Source organism: Vombatus ursinus, unplaced genomic scaffold (genome assembly GCF_900497805.2).
Source record: "Vombatus ursinus unplaced genomic scaffold, bare-nosed wombat genome assembly UNPS02014821.1, whole genome shotgun sequence".
NCBI classification, from domain to species: Eukaryota; Metazoa; Chordata; class Mammalia; order Diprotodontia; family Vombatidae; genus Vombatus; species Vombatus ursinus.
Window position 1 is genome coordinate 46394434 of NW_020954599.1, and position 20476 is coordinate 46414909.

Consider the following 20476-nt stretch of genomic DNA (forward strand, 5'->3'; position numbering starts at 1 on the left):
TGTTTGAGATATCTGGGTAGTTCTATGGGCTGTCCATACCAGAGATGTATATTATGTACAGCCTGGACAAAAAATCAGCCCCATATGATGAGAAGTCGTTTCAATATAACATTGTGTTCCTTCTAGGCACAGAGTCAGAACAATTAGATTAGGAAAAAGTTATACAAGTGCATAACTGTTGCTTTTGTAACAATAATAGCAATACCTTTCATTTTTCTAGCTTATTGTAGGATTGGCAGACCACTGGAAAGAATGGAGTCAGAGGTGGGGGGCCAACTCTTACCAACTCTAGAGAGCCTATTGTTAAATTTTCAGTGTGGGCATTAAGACTTCTGAAATTGGCAAATCTTATAAATCAGGGCTTGAGTTATTGTTTTGTTGATTGTTTAAACTTAAGAAAGTAATGGAAAAATATTAATAATACAGATTAAAAATTTTAAATGTGTTGTGTTCACATTTTTTATTTTGGAGAGATGGTTATTAAATATTACGTGTACACCACTTGATGAAGTGTAATTAAGAAGAGTTGTTAAAAATATATTTACCTGTAACTTTGTGATGGAGAGGACTTTAAATTGAAAATTATAGGAGAGAATGCTACCTATATATATTTTCTCAGTCAGATTCCGCAGAGAAGAAGAGCTAAAAGATTGGAACAAGAGAATCAATAGAGAGAACCAGTAATTCACAGGAAATTGATCTAAGAAGTGAGTCAGAAATACATACCGTGACTAAAGCTGTCTATGCTCAAATGTAGGAAGTATGGATAATAAACAAGGTGAATGGGTGATCTCTAAACAAAGTAAGTAATTTCAGATTCATTGCTATCACTGAGATTTGGTGGGGCAGGATTCATGACTATACTATGTCTATGGAAGAGCAATGGAATAGCTTTTTATATTAGAGACAATGGTATTTTTACAGTGTTTTAGATGGGATTTACACATATTTCATTTAGGCCTCACAATGACCCTTTATATAGGTAAAATAGGTATTATTATTCTTAATTTACAGATGAAGGAACTGAGCCTCTGAGAGATAAAATGACTTTCCCATAGTTACATAGTCAGGATGTTCTAGAGGCAGAATTCGGAACTAGGTCTTCTTAACTACAAATCTAACATTCTCTCTTACCATAAAGGTTTGAAAAGATGTGCTGTTATGAGGAAATCCATGGTCTGAAAGGAGGAAGCATGAGAGAGAACACAAAGGTGGGAATTAAATGCAAAGAACCACATGCAATAGTGATACTAGAGAACACCTGAACAGAAGAGAAAATAGACTAAGTGTTCAGGAAGCAGATCACAAACCCAGGATGGTTGAAGGTAAGGGGTTCTTCAACTATGCTGACATTTGCTAGAACTCTTGCTCTCTGTGAAAAGCAGAGAAGCTGACAGATTCTTGACTTGCCTTAATGATAATTTCTTTCTTTGACAGGTGGAAGATGTGATGAGAGAACCATCAGTTTTCTGCTCTGTATCTGACTGAGACAAATGAGCAACTAGCTGTTGAAATAGAACTGATGGGACCCTTGGGAGGAAGTGACGGCTCCACTTTAAAATTCACGGTAAAGGAGATGAAAGCTGGGCATATTCTGCATTGCTCCCTAGATTTTGGGAGTGCAGATTTCAAATGTTCAGAGAAAGGATGGGTAGTATCCCAGGGTCTAACAGTATTCATGAGAATCCATCCTAAGTGAGCTGGGAAGTCTCAATAATGGAATTTTGATAGTAACACAAACCATTCTAATGAGAAAGGGGGAAGTGGTCTAAAAAAAAAAAGCAACAGTGTGGATGCTTGATCGATCTCCTAATATGGATATGTTGATAGCAGTCTATTATAGTGGATTAGCCAATTTAGATGTTAAAAAGACCAGAGTAGCCATGTAAAGGAGATGGATGTAAGGATGAAAAATAAAGGAGGAATATGATAATGCTGGAAGAGCTAAAGGTCAGGAGGACTGGAAGCTGATGATAGATGCTAAGTATGAAAGATAACTTTTTTTGGTTTTATTGAAGACAAAGGAAAGGTCAGAGAATAGACAGAATTGCTGCTTGAGGTGGATAATAATAATACCTGAAATGCATATATTTAATGATTGAAAAGAACTTTATATACATTATCTCATTTGCTTTTCATAGCAACTGTATAAAGTAGGTTTCATTATCATTCCCACTAAACAGTTGAGGAAATTGTGACTCAGCGAAATTAGATGATTTGCCAATGGTCAAACAATTTAAATGTCTGAAATAGGATTCAAACCTACCTCTTCCTAACTTTAAACATAAAATGCCATCTACACTACCTTTGGATGAAATGTTGATAACTGATGACAACAGAGAGAAGGCGAAACTATTAAACTTATGTTTTCTCTTCTAAGGAAAAAAATGATCTTCAGATATCAAAAACATGGTCAACCAACTGATCAATCAATAATCATTTATTAAGCACTAGCTACTATCCTAAGAGCTGGGGAAACAAGACAAAAATGAAAGTCTCTGTCCTCAAGGAGATGATTTGGGAAAATAGAATGTAAACATATAAGTAAAAAGTCACTTAAGTAAGTGAGGAACCTGTGCCCTGGAGCTCTGATCTACCCATTGGTGGCTCCCTTCCTGGAGTACTATTCTGAGAGGGACTCCAGCCATGTTTCACTTCACTCTCTCCTTGATTCTCTCTAGATGCCACCTCTTTCCTTCCTTCACCCGTCTCATCACTGCCTTCTTTCCTGTCTGCCTTGTTTTTCTTTTTTTTTTTTTTGGTGAGGCAATTGGGGTTAAGTGACTTACCCAGGGTCACACAGCTAGTAAGTGTCAAGTGTCTGGTCTGAGACTGGATTTGAACTCAGATCCTCCTGACTCCAGGGCTAGTACTCTATCCACTGGGCCATCTAGCTGCCCCCAGCCTTGTTTTTCAGAACCACTACATGAGTTATCTTCTCCCAATAGAATGTAAACTCAAAGCTTCTTGAGGGCAGGGACTGTTTTGCCTGCTTGCATTTTTATCACCAGAATTTAGTACAGTGCCTGTCAGAGCAAAAACTTTTACTAATGATTTATCCACCCATCTGAAAGAAATGATAATTTCTCTCTTATATTAATATAATTATTCAACTCAATATTCAATTCAATATTCAATTATTGAATTAGGACTAAGGTTTTTCCCCTTCCTATTTGAGTAGCTAACTGGGAAAACTTAGATCTGATCAAAAGGTAGGGAAATTCAAGTCTAGGGGAAGTGGTGAATTCTGGCCCATTGTGTTTTAGTCAGATAGGTCTGAATGGAAGTGGATTGCCTCTTTTGTCTAGGTTGCCCTAGACTGGGGTAGTCTGGGAATAGATAAGTCTCTTTGTCCAACTGAGTAATCAAAGTCATATCACCCAGACCCTCATTAGAATAAGCCCACTTCTCATAATATTAATTCTCTCATTACTTGTTAACCAATCAGAGGTGATTTCTACCCTCAGGGACACACACTCTTCTAAGAGCATATAAGTGTTGCGTGGGTTCAATGAGGGGTCTTTGGCATTCAAGATTACCACTGACCCTTTTTATTAATTATCCTTTAACAATAATTAATAAACTGATTAATTGCCCAGAAATTATACCTCTCAAACCTTTTATATACCACACATCTAAAATATGTAAATACAAGGTAATTTAAAGGGGGCCACCAATAGCTGGTGGGAATAAGACAAGACTTCATGTAGAAGGTGGACTTAAGTTTAGCTTTAAAGGAAGGGTGGAAGTCTAGAGGCCAAGGTGAGGAAGGCATATATTCCAGGAATGGAGGGATAGCTTAACGTAAAGACATAGAGATGAGAGATATAATGTGATTGAGGAATCTCAAATAAGACAGTTTGTGTGGAATTAGAATATGAGAGGAAGAATGTGTGAGCAATCTGGAAAGGTAGTCTGGAGGCAAATTGTGATGATTTTGAAATACCAATTATAGAAGTTTGTCATTTTATCCTAGAAGCAACAGGAAGCCATTGGGACTTTTAGAGGAGGGGAGTTTATTGTATGTAGTAACAGAAAGCTTTGTGCTAGCATTCCACTGATGGTATAAAAAGCCCCCACCAGTGTGACTCCCCAGCTCTTCAGACTTAGTGGTTCTCCTACACCATGTACCTCCTATCAGCCACAATTATGAGGACTATGAGTTGCTGGTACCATGGAGGAAAGGGAGACAAGGAGAGATCAGTACTTATCTGGACTAGAACCAGAATTAACACCATTACTGTGAAGATGTGTCTTTACTCTGAATCTAACAACTATGTCATACTGAACTAAGTAAACTTATTCTTTATACTGTATCACTTGCTTCTGTTGGGTTAGCTATTTATGGCATCTTACTGCCTGGATTTAGGAAGAAAGGCCTCCTAGCAGAAATATCAAACCAAATTTCATTTGTAAGGTTTACATCTAGCATATTCAATTTCTCTTTAATGTTGAGGAAGGTGTGAACTCTGGTTGAAGGCCTTTGCAAATGAATTACATTCCTAAGGTTTCTTTTCAGTATTAATTCATCTGTCTAATGAGTCAATCAATTTGAAGAAGACTTTCCCATGTTAATTATATTCCAAAAGCTTCCTCTCCACTGGGATTTTTCTGTTGTTAAGATGATAGTTCTACCTTCAGGTCTTCTCACATTCAAATTCCCACATTAATTACTTGATGATCACTATGATGTTTCCATTAGCTGAAGATACCCCTAAATTAATTACATTATTAGGGTTTCTCTCCTATAGAAATTCTCTTTGGCAGTCAGGTGGTTCAGTGCTAGAAACGGAGTCAGGAAGACCCGAGTTAAAATCTTACTTCAGATACTTATTAGCATCATGACTCAGGATCAATCACTTAACCTCTCTTACCCTCAGTTTCTTCATCTGTAAAGTAGGGATGGTAATAGCATCTATTTCCCAGGGTGGTTGTGAGGAACAAAGGAAAAAAATATGTGTAAAGTACTTGCCAAACCTTAAAGCAGATTTGCACAACTTAGCAGTAGGTGGCGGCCAAAATTAAAATAGACGAAACTTCTTTGGGCCGCAGATAGATTAGACTAGAGACAAATTGACAATAGTTGGTTGCCACGGATCACGTGACAAACGGAAGAGAGTGCGCAGTGGCAACATTTTTTGTGGGCTGCCTGAAATCCTTTGGCAGGCTGCAAGAGGCCTGCCTGAAAGTAATGTTATCTAAATGCTAGCTATTACGTAAATGTCCACTAAGATAACTCCTCTAGTCAAAAACTTTTCCACATTTATTACATCTACAGGATTTCTCTCCTAGACAAATTCTTTAATGTCAAATAACAGTCATGCCATCATAGATCTAGACCTCAGAAGGGGTTTTCAGTATTAATTCATCTTTCTAATGAGTCACTCAATTTGAATGAAGACTTTCCCATGTTGATTGTATTTCAAAAGCATCCTCTTTTGGAAGAGACCTCAGAAGCAGTTTGCTTCAAACCCTTAAATTTATAGATGAAGAAGCTGAGGCCTGAAATGGGAAGTGACCTACATACAAGGTCACATAGCAAATAGTTGTAGGGGTGGGATATGAACCTCAGATTCCAGAGTTAGTTCTCTATCATACCACACAGGCCTCCATTCTTTCTTTCCTATATTAATTACATTTATAAAGTCTCTTTCCAGCATGAGTACTCTGAAGAAAGACTGAATTGTTGCTGAAGGTTTTCTCACATTAATTATATTTACAGGGTTTTTCCATATGAATTTTTAAGGTCTACTTCCTGATGAGTTTTTTGATGTTTACTCTAGTGTCCCCACTGGCTGAAGACTTTACATATTAATTGTATCAATTCTCTTTCTATGAATTATCTGATATCTGATCTGATGTACTGTACTGTTCAGTTATTCCGCCTGTGTCCAACTCTTAGTGACCCCATTTGGAGTTTTCTTGGTGCTGGATACTAGATTCTAGATGCTGAAGTGGTTTGCCATTTCCTTCTCCAGCTCATTTCACAGATGAGGCAACTGAGGCAAACAGGGTTAAATGACTTGCCCAGGGTCACACAGCTAGTAAGTGTATGAAGCTGGATTTGAAATCATGAAGATGAGTAGTCCTGATTCCCACCCCAGGGCTCTAGCGACTGTGCCACCTGGCTTCCTGAGTCAGCTAAGATTTTCCATGTGTATTACATTTGTAGGCCCTCTCCAATACGAAATTACTCAAATTGACCAAGTTGTTTATCCTACCTAAAGGCTCTCTCTTGTGCAGTTTCTGATGCTTAGTAGTATATCTCCTTTGGCTGAAGGTTTTCACACGTTTGTTTCATTGCCGAAGGTACTTTGGCATTGATTGTATTTATATTCTCTCTATTATGAATTTATGATGTTCACTGAGATATCATCTTTGCTTGAAGCATTTCCCACATTCGTTTCATCTTATATGATTTGTCTCCTATGAATTCTCCAGAGATTAATAAGTAATGAGATGTTCTTCACTGGGGAAAGAGTAGAGGTGATTTCTGATTAGATATGTGTTACATTAGATGGACTCTGAGACTCCCTCCAACTCTGAGATTCTTAGACAGTTTTCAAAATTCTGTCCTATATTATACCAGGTCATGCCCGGTGAACAAATTAAACTCAAAAACATTTAACGTGCCAACAAAATTGTAATGCTGAAAGAAACCTTAGAGAATGTCTAATCCAACAACCTAATTTTATTAATGAGGAAATCAAGGCAGGTGAAGTTACTTCCTCACTACCACACAGCTAGTTAGTGATGTTTGAGTAGAACTCAGTTCTCCTGACTGCTAGTTGTGATATATGATTTAGCATTTGGACATTTTCTTTCTCTAAGGAACTTAAAAATCCCTCCCTCCTCCATTTCTTTTGGTGTAGGTATTCCTTGGATGTAGGGCAGAATTGTCGAATAGAGGGCAACCTAAAGAAGATTAAAATATAATTGGGAAATATTTAACAAAATATATTAAAATACAGTAGAACATAGATAATGTTAATATGCAGTTTTCTAAGTCAACATACAGCTGCATTGATCCTTATGTACTATTTAGTGGCCCTATTTCCATTTGAGATCTGTCATCACTGATGAAGGGAACACCCTCTCACAAATCAGACTGATATCTGCTTTGTGTTTTATAGACTTAGACAGAGCTGCCTGTTATATTGAGAAGTTAAATCACTTTCTTTGGGTCACATGTGTTAGAGGTGAAATTTGAGCCTAGGTCTTCCTGCCTCCAAGGCTAATTCTTTTTTTTTTTTCTTTTACTAAGCTAAGGAGAGTATCTCACTGCAAGTAGTTGGTATATGACATGATCCTGCTTTTATACAGGTTGAAATACAGGCATAGAGATGCTAAGGGGCTTTTCTGAGACTGAGCATTTTGTGGTACCATCAATAATGGACTGCCGATCTTCTGCCTTTGACAAAAGGATCCTGTTCAATCTAGAAAAGACTCAAAATAGAACAAAAGTCTAAGGGATACTACCATTACACACACACACACACACACACACACACACACACACACACACACAATTTGGCTACACTCTTTAGGTTACCAGGTGAACTTTCAAACTGAGGCAACATGTTGCAGTATTATGAACATTGGGTTGGTTATCAGGAGATTTGTGTTCCCATCCTGACTCTGCCATTAACTAGCTTTGTGACAAGTCATTTAACCTTTCTGGGCCTCATTTTCCTTGTCGGTAAAATGAGGAGGTTAGACTAGATAACCTCTAAGGTCATCTCAGTGATAATCTATGATTCTATGATTTTTTTGAGTTTCAGTCTCTTCATCTATAAGAAAATTAGGTTGGACCTGGTGATTTCCCAAATTCCAATGAATCGTGGCCTTGCCTAATTACATGTCCTGCACTCAACATAGGAATTTAAAATATACTGCCAAGATTTGTATGTTACTGTGTGCTGGAAATTTGAGTACAAAGATGTGAGGACAATAGAAATGGTTTCTACAATATAATGTGGAGCCACATAAAAATGAGGGCAACTGTGTTTAACACTTTCTGGGAGATTTGACTGACCTTTAATTTTCGTGTAACTCTTGAAAATGACCTGTGCTTACTCTTTATCAGAGCTTAATTCAATCAGAACAATCGGGTGCTTGTGCCTAGCAAATCTACCATCTGAAACTCTTGGAGCAGTCATGAGTTAGGGGAGCTTTTGGAGTAAAAAGCAAGCTTTCAGTTGTGTTGGGTTCTGAACAAAAGTTGCCTTATCATTAAACTGTCCCTTCAGGTATCAGTGAAAAAATGACCCAGTGAATTATGGCCTGGGACAAAAAAGTTGGTAGGTTGTTAGTATCAGTGTCATGAAGAATGATTGGTAGATATTAAGAATTATGATTTTTACATAAAAGTGAGATTTGAGAATACTTGCCAAAATTATCTTGTATCTATTTTGCTATATTTTGTATATGTATAGAGCATGACATAGTGGTTAGAGAGCTGTGTTTGGACCCAGCAAGACCCGGGGTTCAAGTTCCAACTTTCACACATATTGGGTATGTGACCTAGGGAAAGTTACTTAGACCTCAGTGCCCTAAAGAATTCTAAAATTATAAGATTTGATTTTTTAAAAATGTGTCTTTCTGTTGCAGGGCAGCCAGGTGGTGCAATAGGTAGAGGGCCTGGTCTGGAATCAGGAAAACCTGAGTTCAAATCTGGCTTTAGACATTTACAAGCTGTGTGACCTTGGGCAAGTCACTTAACCTTGTTTACCTCACTTTCTTCATCTGTAAAATGAGCTGGAGAAGGAAATGGCAAACTACTCCAGTACCTTTGCCAAGAAAACCCCAAATAGGGTTATGAAGAGTCAGACATGACTGAAATGACTGAACAACTCTATATTGCATCCAGACTTCAAGTGCAGAAACCACATTCATTCACATTTATAATTGGCATGAGAGTTTTGTCCTGTTCCGTTCCTACCTAGGTCTGGTTCATTCTTCCTTAGCCAGCCTGGTGGTCCTGTACTCCTGAGGAGTTCACCATACGGAACCAGAATTAGTTCAGACATGTGATTGGCTTAGCCTAGTATAGCTCAGAATTTCTGAGCTCAAGTAGACCCATCAACTTCAGCCTCCCTGTGGCAAGGATTACAAGGATGCTCTACCATGCTCTACTCCAAAACCCCAAGTTGTAGAGTAGATGCCAACATAAACTGGAAGAGGGAGTTTCCTTACCAAGGAGTTTCTTTTTCCCAGTGAAATCACAGGTCCAGCCCAATCCCTTACTTACATTTGTACTGCTTGTGTCCCTAGTAGACAAAGTAACCTCCTTCAAGGTAAGGTAGGGACCATTGAACTTCTATCTTTGTTTTCTCAACGCCTTGAAAATGCTTGATGTATCAGGCACTTAAATACTTCTTGATTGATTATGATGATCATAAGTAAATGTTGTTGAACTACTTTACTGTGTGCATGGACGATCATCTGCACTGCCAGACTTTGTGTTAGAGACTAAGGATAAAAATGATCCAAGACATGGTCCCTATACTTAAATATTTCAAATGAGAATCTAGTGGGAAAGATATGTATGTAGGAAAACAAAAAGAACATTAGCAGGTAGCATGTGGGAGGTGCCAAATGAGTGGTAAAGACAATCTATGCTATGGATATCCAGTAGAAATACTAGTTTATTTGGGAAAGACTTCCTGGAAGACCAGAGTTGGGTTTTTAATCAAGGGTAGCACCTAAATAAGAAGAGCTTTGTGGAGTAGGCATTCCTAATTGGGAAAATGGTATGAGTAGGGAGTGGGCATGTTTAGGGGATAATGAATAAGTTAACCTGGCTGGAAATGGAAAGTTCCTTTAAGAAGCTATTGAAGATAACTTAGTAAAGGTAGTTAGAGATCCAGTTGGAAACAGCCTTGAAGGCTTAGAGCATGTATGTGGAGGCAGCAAGGTGTAGTAGTTAATGCACTGAACTTGGGAGTCAGAAAGACACAAATTTGATGCCATGTCAGGAACTAATTAATTTTGTGATATTTGAGCCTCAGTTTCCTCATCTGTAAAAAAACGTGATTAATAACAGCACCTACTTTTCGCAGGGTTGTCAGAATCTACAGAGATAATGCTTGGAAAGTCTTTTTGCAGACCTTGAATCACTATATAACTGTAGGCTATTCTTATGCATGGTAGGCTAAGGAGTTTGCATTTTATTTAATAAGATCATGGATTTTGAGTTAGGAGGTACCAAGAAAGTTTTAGAAGACTTCTAGGCCAACTAGATGCCATTTAGAGTCAACTAGGTGATGGAGTGGATAGAGTGCTAGATCCAGAGAGAGGAAGACTTGAATTCAAATGTGACCTCAGACCCTTAATACCTGTGTGACTCTGGGCAAGTCTCTTAACTTTGTTTGTATCAATTTCCTCCACTTTAAAATGGATAGCCCCTACCTTTCAGGGTTGTTGTGAGGACCAAATGAGATAATACTTGTAAAGACCTTAGTAATAAGTGCTTATTCCCTTCTCTTACTTCCAACTCCCACCTTTTTTTTTTTTTTTTTTTTTTACAGATGAGGATACTGAAGCCCATGGAGTGGTAAAAGATTTACCTAAATTAGGGATTAAGTAGCATAGTCAGAATTTGAACCCAAGTCTGTTGTTAAGAGATCCAACAATCTTTCCACTATGCTTTATGCTCTAGTGGGCAGGGAGTCCACGATTTCTAAAAGTTCCAACAAGTTCTGACTGAACTGACTAAACCAGACAAACAGACAAAGCTCATGCAGATGAGCTTCTTCATAAACAGCACAATTTTTTTTTTTACATGTATATAGTGTGGAAAGAATATGTAATTGTGATATATACTCTTTTTGACCCCTCTTTTTGCCTTCCACCTTACCCTGCTACCCCAGATCTCTGTTCATTAACATAGAACCTAAACTTGGGCTGAAGCATCTTAAAACATGAACAATAAGGGAGTGAAGGGGAGAAAGTGTGGTGAGAGGGGAAGGAGAGAGGAAGGAAAACTGGAGGAGAGAAGGAAGAGATATGAGAGGATAGAGAAGAGAGAAAAGGGAGAGGATGACTGGGGAAGAGGAAAAAGGGAGAGAAGGGAGATATAGAGGAGAGAGGGGGACACATATACACACATATACTAAGGCTCTATTTAAAAGTCTAGGCCCAGGAAAGCAAATTTTAGCTAAAAGCCAGCCTCTGTACAAGCAAGCTGGTGACTCTGAGTGTAATGGGATTGCTTGGACACTGCTCTGATAACCACTCTTACACAATTATGAAGGCCAATGCTGGTTTTTAAGATCAAAGCAGACACCTACCTGAAGCTGCATTTATTACAAAATACTGAAGTGCCCACAGCTCTAAGAATAAAAGGGGATCTTAAGCAGAAACACAGGCAGCAATAGGAAAACACAATTTTGACAGTACAGCCACCATCTAAGTGGCTGACAGAAACAAGAGGTAATTTAATTCTGAAGCTTATCAACTTGCTTGGTTACTGGGTTCAACAAGGTGTCTAACACTGTCACAGCCATAGCAAAAGGCTACTTGACAACAATTCTGACTGTCAGTGCATGGCCTGTGGATTTCTATTTTTTTTTCAATTTTCTCTATTTGAGGTTCTGCTGGTGGCATTTTTATCTGACCTTAGCAGAGAATAAGTGTCCTATCCCAATGGTAATACAATGAAACTCCATTTTACCCAGCTCCCTATTATACACAGTTGAAAATGTTTTACCAGGAGTCAGATCATGTCCCTGGAAATAAAACATATGATACATATGATATGCATATAGTGGGTACATAGCAGCCCATATGACATACCAGGCATCACTATCCTCTAACAAGTTACACTGTATCTTCCTCTGGATTCTCAGAGTGGTGTCTCCTGGATCCTGAGTCCTATCTTGGGCTCCTGATAAGCTTGACTGTTTTTCTAAGATAAGCAGCCCTCTTGAGTAGCACGGATGTCTGCAGGGTGTACTACAAATTCTTGGTAGGTTCTTCTCTCAGATCAAAAGTTAACAGAGAATCTGTTTCTCTAGAATGTCTCTGTGTACTTGAATATTTACCAGAACAGTCAGGAGCATAATGAAGGGACTTCATTTCTCTGCACAAACTGCATAGTAATTGGTTGAGAATTTGAAGTCTGGAAAGACCCATGTTCTGAAGTTCTAGATACCTAATCAGTGTGCTCCAACCCTCAAAAGAAATATTCTTTCCCTTCCTTCATTACACTAATCACTTTTGAAATCCATTTCCAGGTTGTATCCCTAAGGGCCTATTAAAAAAAAAAAGATCCCTAGTGGCTAGAAACTGAGTGGAATGGAGGGAAAAATATGTTGATGTTTATCAAATGCCAGCTTTCATTGAATGTGGCAGTGTTGGGGAATGCACACTCTCCAGTGCATATTTTTAAACCCTGCCATGCTGTTAGGCACAGGTTGCAAATCATGATTTAAAATCATTCTGGAGGAGAATGTAAAATCACAAATGCAGGGATTTAGAATTTTCGTGTGTGTGTGTGTGTGTGTGTTAAACATACCATTACAGAGGTTTTTAATGGGAAAGAACAGGGTGAAGGGCTGGCAGCAGTTGGCAGGTATCTCTGGGCAAATTTCTGGGCTGGCTTTCAGTGAAGTTTGCCAGACCAAGCCATGTCTTCCCACTCACCTCTGCTGATGAGCATAAATCCCCATGACAAGGGAGAGGGGCTAGAAATAAAAATAGATGGGGTTTTCAAGGAGTTGGCAGGTCATTACTGTAAATTATCTGATCTGTCAATGTTGGGATCAGGAATAGGCTTATCAAAGATGATTTACTAGTCTGCTTGATACTGTTTTGGTTTGATACTCCTGTGTTTAAATTACAGTAACACATACAGAGGAGTGATGCCATCTATCATAACTAGGGCACTTACTAACAAAATGAAGCCTTAGAGACTGATGCATCTATTCCCAGTGAAGAAATAATAAGATAGTTGGTTCAGAGAATCCTTTAGGGAAAAATAAAGGAAATACCTTTAGTAGCCATATATTTCCTTTCCTTCTTCATTTCTCTCCTATTACTCAGGCCCTTCTCTTCTTTTATTTTATACACAGTAACACACTTTCCCCAACTCTCAGCAAAGTCTGACAGGGAAATGACATGCATTCAATCCAGCTTGTAATAGTCCACAACAGGTTGTCTTGACCTTTCTCCATTCTTGTGCAATTTGTGGTCACCTGCTTTATTGCTTTTAATTAGAAGTGATTGTTCTCAGGAGTAGCCCCTAGCGTGGCATGCTTAAAATGGTTTACCCCGTGCCCACCCTTGATCCCTTGGCATTTCCTTAGCTGATACTCACTCAAAAGGGTCACTGGGATCTGCTCTCTGGAGCTCTGGAGGGATGGGGATTCTTTTGTAGTACATTTCCCAGTCGAAGGCTCCTCTCATGGCATCACCTGCCTGGGCTTCGTACCCAAAGTGATTGTGGTCGATGACATCGATCATAGGACACACAATGGTTTTGTGATTTAGGGCAATTTGGTCTGAAAGATAAAAACACATATACACAACAGGGAAAGACAGATTTGGTCAGGTCATCAATCATATTTTGGCAAAGAATAGCATATAGATTCTTGCTAATGTTCAACCTTAAGCCCTGAAATCACTCTGCTTTTGAAATTTGCAGGAACTGTCCATCTGAAAGTGGACTTAACACAATGGGACAGTGATTAGGGACAATTAGAGTGGCTGTATTTTCCTTTAAGAAAGTAACATCCCAGGGAGACCTGCAAAAATCCATCTGACTCTCTCTGTCGCTTTTCTGCTCTGCTCTGTCCCCAATCTGTCATTTTAGCATGCAGCAGACATGCACAGAATAAAAACAGCACTTGAATTTCTTCAACCGTACAATTAGGAACTGCTGAGGAAATACTGGACCTCATTCTGGAGGTTCTGGGATGTAAATATTTAACAGCAAAGTTATTTAGCTTTGACTCTGAGAGTAGCTGCAGGTAAGATCGCTCTCTTTTCTCATGTTGACAGTCTGAACATTAAATTCTTGGCCACACGAAGCCTGACACAGTTAGTGTTAAGGTGATCTTTGCCCTTGGTTTTTTGATATCCCACTCTGTTTATCAGTAAGAAAAAATGACTTCCCCAAAGCTTTAACTTTCCCCTCACCATATGTAAGATGATGGAAGGCAGTTTGGGCAGCGAGTTCTGTTCTTGGTTTTGCTATCGGCTAAAGGTTTACCTATAGACATCTTGTCTGTCATTTCTCTGCTCTGCTCTGATAGTGGAAACAATATTCCCTAATAGTTGAGTACAGCATACTTTCAGTGCAAAGGCCCTAATGGGGGAAAAGTAATAGAAAACACGAAGAGTTAGGGCCTATACATAATAAGTCTTTTTCTTTCTCAAGAACGTGTCTTCAACTTGTGGTCGTAATTAACTGTTAATACTACTTGGCAGAGGGACAAGTGCCAACATCAGCTCCTTTTTGCTCTTTGGCAACCCTTTGGATTAGACATGCTTATAAACTATATTTAAATATCTTCATCAAAAGAAAGGTAAATAATATTTAAATGTACTACACATCTGTCATTTCCATTCCTTCATTTTCATTGGCAATTATTTTTTCTTCATGTGAGGAGGAAAAGGAAAAAAAAAGCTGGGTAATATGGGGTCACAATGCTTCAAGATTCAAGGAATTTCTAAGTGAATTCAAAGTTTATCTACTTTCCACAAACACTTTTTATCCAGTAATGACTACCCAGAATCACATCTCTTTGTTTCCAAAATTTGGAATTTATATTTTCATCTGCCTATACTCAACTTGTATTTTTCACCTTCCTAATTAGACCACTCAGGCATTTATGGATCTCTAATACTACCTCTGGCAGACTGAAAGTCAGTTTCAAAGTCAGCAAGATTTGGGTTCCAATTTTGCCTTTGAAACATACTGACTTTGTGGTCCTGGGGCAGTCACTGAAGCTCTTAGTGCCCCAGTCAGCGCTTGAAGTGGGTGACAGAGAAGCTGCCATCTCTATTGGAAGAGGGAGTTTAGTTCCCCGAACCAATAAAAGAACAAGTGTGTTCCCAAATATATCATCTGGCATAAATATTACTTATGTCAGCAATGAAATGTCCTCCCCAATGAAATCACTGCTTTGTTCCATAGGGATTTTCTCAACTTAGAAGGCAACAACTGGCCGTCCATGACTGACTCAGAAGCTCCATGTTCTTTTGCTTCTGATGTATCCAGAGCACAGCGTAGGCTCCTAGATCTAGAATTACGAGAGATCTCAGAGACTGTTTAATTCAGTCTTCTCTTTCTACAAATGAGGAAACAGGTTTCTGAGGCCAGAGAGGTTACCTAACTTAGTCAGAGGGTCCTACATTTAGAGGTGAAAAGGACCTCAGAGCGGCCAATGTAGCGGCCAATCCTATCATCTTATAGATGAAGTAACTGGGGTTGAGGTAGAATAAGTGACTTTCCCGAGTCACGCAGGCAACATTTGAATACGATTCTGACTCCAGTGTCAGGGTGCTTGCCATGGTACCGCATTGCTTCCCAGCTCGAGCTCACATAGGTGATATCTCAAGTCATAGATATTTTTGCTTTTAGAATTGGGACTTCAGACGCCATATATTTCTCCTACCCCCTGCCATTGTATAAATGAGGAAACAGGACCAGAGAAGTTAAGTAACTTGCTCAAGTTCACAGTTACTAGGTGGCAGAGACTGGGTTAGAACCAGGTATAGTATCCAAAGTTTTTGCTTTTTCCACTGTACCAGGCTGGTCTTGTGACTCCACATTGTTTATGCTCTTTCCACTGCCTCTCTGACCATAGAGTTCCCTTTTATGCTCCTGCGGCTCATAGTACAGTGGAAAGAACACTGGCTTTGAAGGAAGGAAGGAAGGAAAGAAGGAAACAAGGGAAGACGGGAATAAAGAAAGAAGAAAGGAAAGAGGGAAGGAGAGAAGAAATGAAAGAAGGAAGAAAGGAAGGAAGGAAGGAAAGGAGAAAGAAGGAAGGGATGAAATATCTAAAATGTGCTAGGTACTGAGGTAGTCACTTTAAAATATTATCTCATTTGAGTTTAACAACAAACCTGAGAAGGAGATATTATTATTGTTGTTATTATCTCCATTTTACTGATAAGGAAATTGAGGCAGATGGATGTAAAGTGACTTGCCTAGGGTTACACAGCTAGAAAGTATCTGAGATTGTATTTGAACTCAAGTTTTAATGACTGCAGACCCAGGACTCTCCCTACTTCATTCTCTACTGCTTTGAAGTCAAAAGACCTGGGTTCTAATCCCACCTTACACTACTTGTGACATTAGGCAAGTGACTTAAAGTCCTTGTACCTCAGTTTTTTCATTTGAAATATGAAAGGACTGGAGTGGATGACTTGTGAGGTCCATTTTTTTTTTCTTATCCCTATTCACAGTCAGTGAGAGAGAGGAGCCGCTGAGGGGCTACGGTTGCAGCATTGATACCACTCTCCACAAGCAGCACTTTCCCTTTGCTAGTCACAAATAAATCCTATAATGGATTTTAGTTTTTATCTGAAACATATTTATTCTACAGGTGGCCCTGAAGGAGGAGACTCTTAATCCTTGAATTAAATAGGTTCCTTCTATCATCTCTGCAGGAGTTTTTAAGCCTTATGGTTTCAACTATTTACTTCAATCAGATGCAGATCTGGGCTAGATTGACAAGAACTTGACCAATACGGAGTCCAGAGCAGAGGAGGGGCAAAGGGAACGAGTCTGTTAAATTAGCTTGCCATCAAATTTCCTGTTAACTGATCCTGGTGGGCCAGATTGGGGGCTGACATGAGGGGTGGACGCAGGGGGTGGACACAGGGTGACTAATTTTTTCATCTAAAGCTTGTGCCTATACTTCAGTTTCTGGGGAATCAAACATATGGACTAATTTTTTAAATTTAAATTTTATTTTTAGTTCCACATTCTTTCTCTCCTTCCACTCCCTCCTCCACCCATCAAGAAGTCAAGAGATATGATACCCATTATACACATACAGTCATGCAAAACATATTTCCACATTAGCCAAAACATGTAGACTATTAATAAGAAATAAAAAGTCAGGTACAATCCTAGGGTATAAAATGAACCAAGGCATGGTGAGGCTTCTCTTGTTTCCTTATTTGGAATGCTATGTCAAGATGCAGATAAAGGAAAAAAAAATTGATAGTGATCCTTGGATTTAGTCACTTCTTATACTGACTAGGTCCAGGAGGAAATAAAATACCTTAATCAGGAAAGAAACTAGCTCTATTTTTGAGGTTAGGTGTACAGTGAACAATCTGGGGGACTTTCAGGGACTTTACTATTGACATTGAGTAGGTTGCTTGGGTTAGGGAATCCATTAGGCACTTTCCTGCCTTCATTGAGTATTCAGATGTCAGCACATTATGCTCTATAGCTTGAGTTCATTTTTGAGAGATGGTGACCGTTGCTGATGAAACTCTAAATTGCTATGCCCTTGTACAAGATACTTTTAATTAAAACCTTAAAGGATTCTTGGCAACATGTTTGGAGGCACTCCTCTCTTGATTAGGATGGCCAGGAAGTCTGATGTATGTGGGTTTGGGGATGCTTGAGGGGAAGGTTGCATTGTTTCCCATATTAAATCCCGTACCAGTTATAATTGATTCTTTCCCCATCTTTGACTAATGGAGCTTTCCTGGTTCTAGTTGGAATCCAAAGCCCGAGTCAATAGCAAATCATCCTCTCTGAAGGGCCCATTGTGAAGGCAGTTGTTATTGGCATTCACTTCAAGGCCAAGGACATATTTACAACAAAAGTTGATTTAGTGGAATCTGGGAGAATAGGAGGGAGTATAATATTGGCACACTATGAATTAAAAAAAAATGTTTTCAAGTTTACTGTATATTTCTTGGCTCTTGCTGGACTCAGCTCTGACTTCACTTTAAAAAATACAGTTAAGCTAGAACAGAACTCTGAAGAATCTGTTTCTTAGCTTTAATCACTTGCAATTAGTTCTTGCTAATTAAAGCTTTGATGAAGAATATACCAACCCTCCTCCTCTTCGACTCCATCTTTTCATTAAGACATATTGCATGTACCTCTACATTTAAAAAATGGTCTTTAAGAAAGGTGCTATGTAAACATTGATTTAGTAGCTTCAAAGACTTGTGATTTGTGGGGACTTCCTTCATGTGTGGGGATTTAAATTCTTCTATGGTTTCCATGAGTTGGGGCTAGGATCCCAACACATCATCATCTGTTGATCAGAGTTCTGATGATAAGCTTTTCTAAGTTTAGGTAGGCTAGTCTTCAGTTTGCAGATATAAAGTTTATCATCAGGCCTATACTGAAAGCCTTGGAAAGAATACTGGTTCTAGAGTTGGAGCCAGTATTTTCTATCAACATTTTGACATATCATTCAAAGTGAGGAAAGAGGAGGAGATACAGCTTACTTTGGTTCATTTTACACCTTGGGATTATACCTGAATTTTTTTTCCCATTAAAAGTCTATATATTTGATTCTTTAGAAACTGAAATGTAGGCACAAGTTTTAGTTGGAAAAAAATGAATCTTGATGCATCCAGTCCTAAAAGGGGTCCCTATCCCACCTCTGACACTTGCATGACATTAGGTAAATTATTTAAACTCAGTGGGCCTCAGTTTCCTCTTCTGCAAAATAAGGAATTGGACTAGAAGTCTTCTAAGCTCTCTTCCATTTCTAGATTAATGATCCTTTTCTATTGGTAGACCCTGCTAATTGTAATCCAATGACATAGCCTCAAGAACTGTTGTTCACCTCTAGGTCACAACGAAGCACTGCAGTAGGCTGTACAAATGTGACATTTTACAAGTGGGTGGAAGGCAGCTACGTAGAGAGAAAAATGCTGTCTTGGCCATCTTGAAACATTGGTAGAACTGAAAAAACGATCTTGTCATTGCTCCATATATTACCTGGTATTCTGTTGGTGCACAACTGAGAGAGCTTGTGACCCCTTTCCTTAGGATCTGGTCTTTGAGATTGTTTGTAATGGAAAAGTGGATCACCTTGAAGGCAATTTGATGCAGAACTTCTTGGAGCTTTGGTGAGAACGAATCTTAGTCCACAAGTATACAATTTGACACCAAAAATATATGCAAAGCCTTGGCATTTAGTAGGACCCACCAAAGTAAGCATTCCATTCATATAATCTTTGGGATCCAAGTTCCCCTCCACCCCACAAGAAGTCTTCAGAGTAGCATGCCAGTGAAGGTGTGTCAGGATTCAGCTCAAAAACTGATGTGACAATAACCCATCTAACTTTGAACTTGCTCATCTTAGACCAGATGGCTTCTGAGGTCCTTTCCATCTTATTTACTGATGAGCTCACGTTTACAAATGAGCTTTCTTTTAGTGACTGTCTGGTGAACACAGCTACAGTGAGAGAAACTATGGGAGAAATTTCTCACAGCAAGGGAATGGTTTTCCAACCTGAGGCTAGGTTGGGGAGACCAACTGTAAAAGGTGCCATCTGGAGAGATGATTGTTCTCTTTTTCAGTTTTCTAGCTAACCATTTATTTTCCCTGTATTGGTGTAAGTTTAAATTTCAAGTCTCTCCTTCCTCTCAAACAATGCTTTCAAAAAGCATTTCTTATCCTATAATAATTGCGAAACAAGTAGAATCCCAAGAGAAACTCACTTCACCAAAAAGTAGATAAGAATATAGATTTGGGACATGAGTGAAGTATGACAATGAGTTATACTTACCCATGAACATAGTGTGCCTCCCTATAGAATATAAATTTCCTGAGGGCAGCGATTACATTTTTGTTTTCACCATCTCAAAAGCCTTGCACAGTGCCTGGTATATAGTCAATACTGGTTATATTTTTGTTGACTTCTCAGGAATTCCAGTTAGGAAACTGTGTACTTACTAAGCAAAGGAGGCAGCCAGTTCACATTGACTTCACAGTGAGAATCTAGGAAGGTTAAAACTTCTCCTTTTGCCATAGATGCACCCAAGAGTCGGGTTCGGATCAGTCCTTCCCGTTTTTTGGTTCGAACAATTCTCACTTTGGAAAACCGGGCCATATATTCTTCCAATTTATCTTTCAGGTGCTCTGGAAAAGGAAGAAGTAAAGAATACAGATGGTCAACTTTAGCAGAAGAGTTAATGAAGTTATATTTATAGGGTAAGGAAAGGAGAATTTGACTCCTCGTTTATTACAAAAACTCAACCTTTCCCTTTGCCTGACCCCAAGGGACAGTGAGGAGGCATTACTATGATTTTGGATCCAGAGGTTTCTTGTCCTTTTGTTTATACTTTCCAACATGCTTTTTAAGCTCCAAATATTGCCCTTTGTTTGAACACAGAGGAAGTCACTGATATCCTAGACCTTTCACAGCACAGTTGTCATTGGAGCCCTGCCATCCACCTTTAATCTTGGCTAGAATAACTGCAAGATGTTCATCAACTCTCTAGTTCCCATTACCTAAAGCCAGATGAATATCCTGGCAT

The 20476-nt window shown here is 38.9% G+C and overlaps 1 protein-coding gene across 1 annotated transcript in view; it reads right to left on the reverse strand.

Annotated features, from left to right (window-relative positions):
* GALNTL6 (polypeptide N-acetylgalactosaminyltransferase like 6) overlaps nucleotides 1-20476 on the reverse strand; it is a 959075-nt gene that overhangs the window by 214393 nt on the left and 724206 nt on the right. The window contains exons 5-6 of the mRNA XM_027837462.1: nucleotides 19893-20078; nucleotides 13319-13502 (exon numbers count right to left, since the gene is read on the reverse strand). Coding sequence (XP_027693263.1) covers nucleotides 13319-13502; nucleotides 19893-20078 — 370 coding nt within the window. The remainder of the gene's footprint in view (nucleotides 1-13318; nucleotides 13503-19892; nucleotides 20079-20476) is intronic.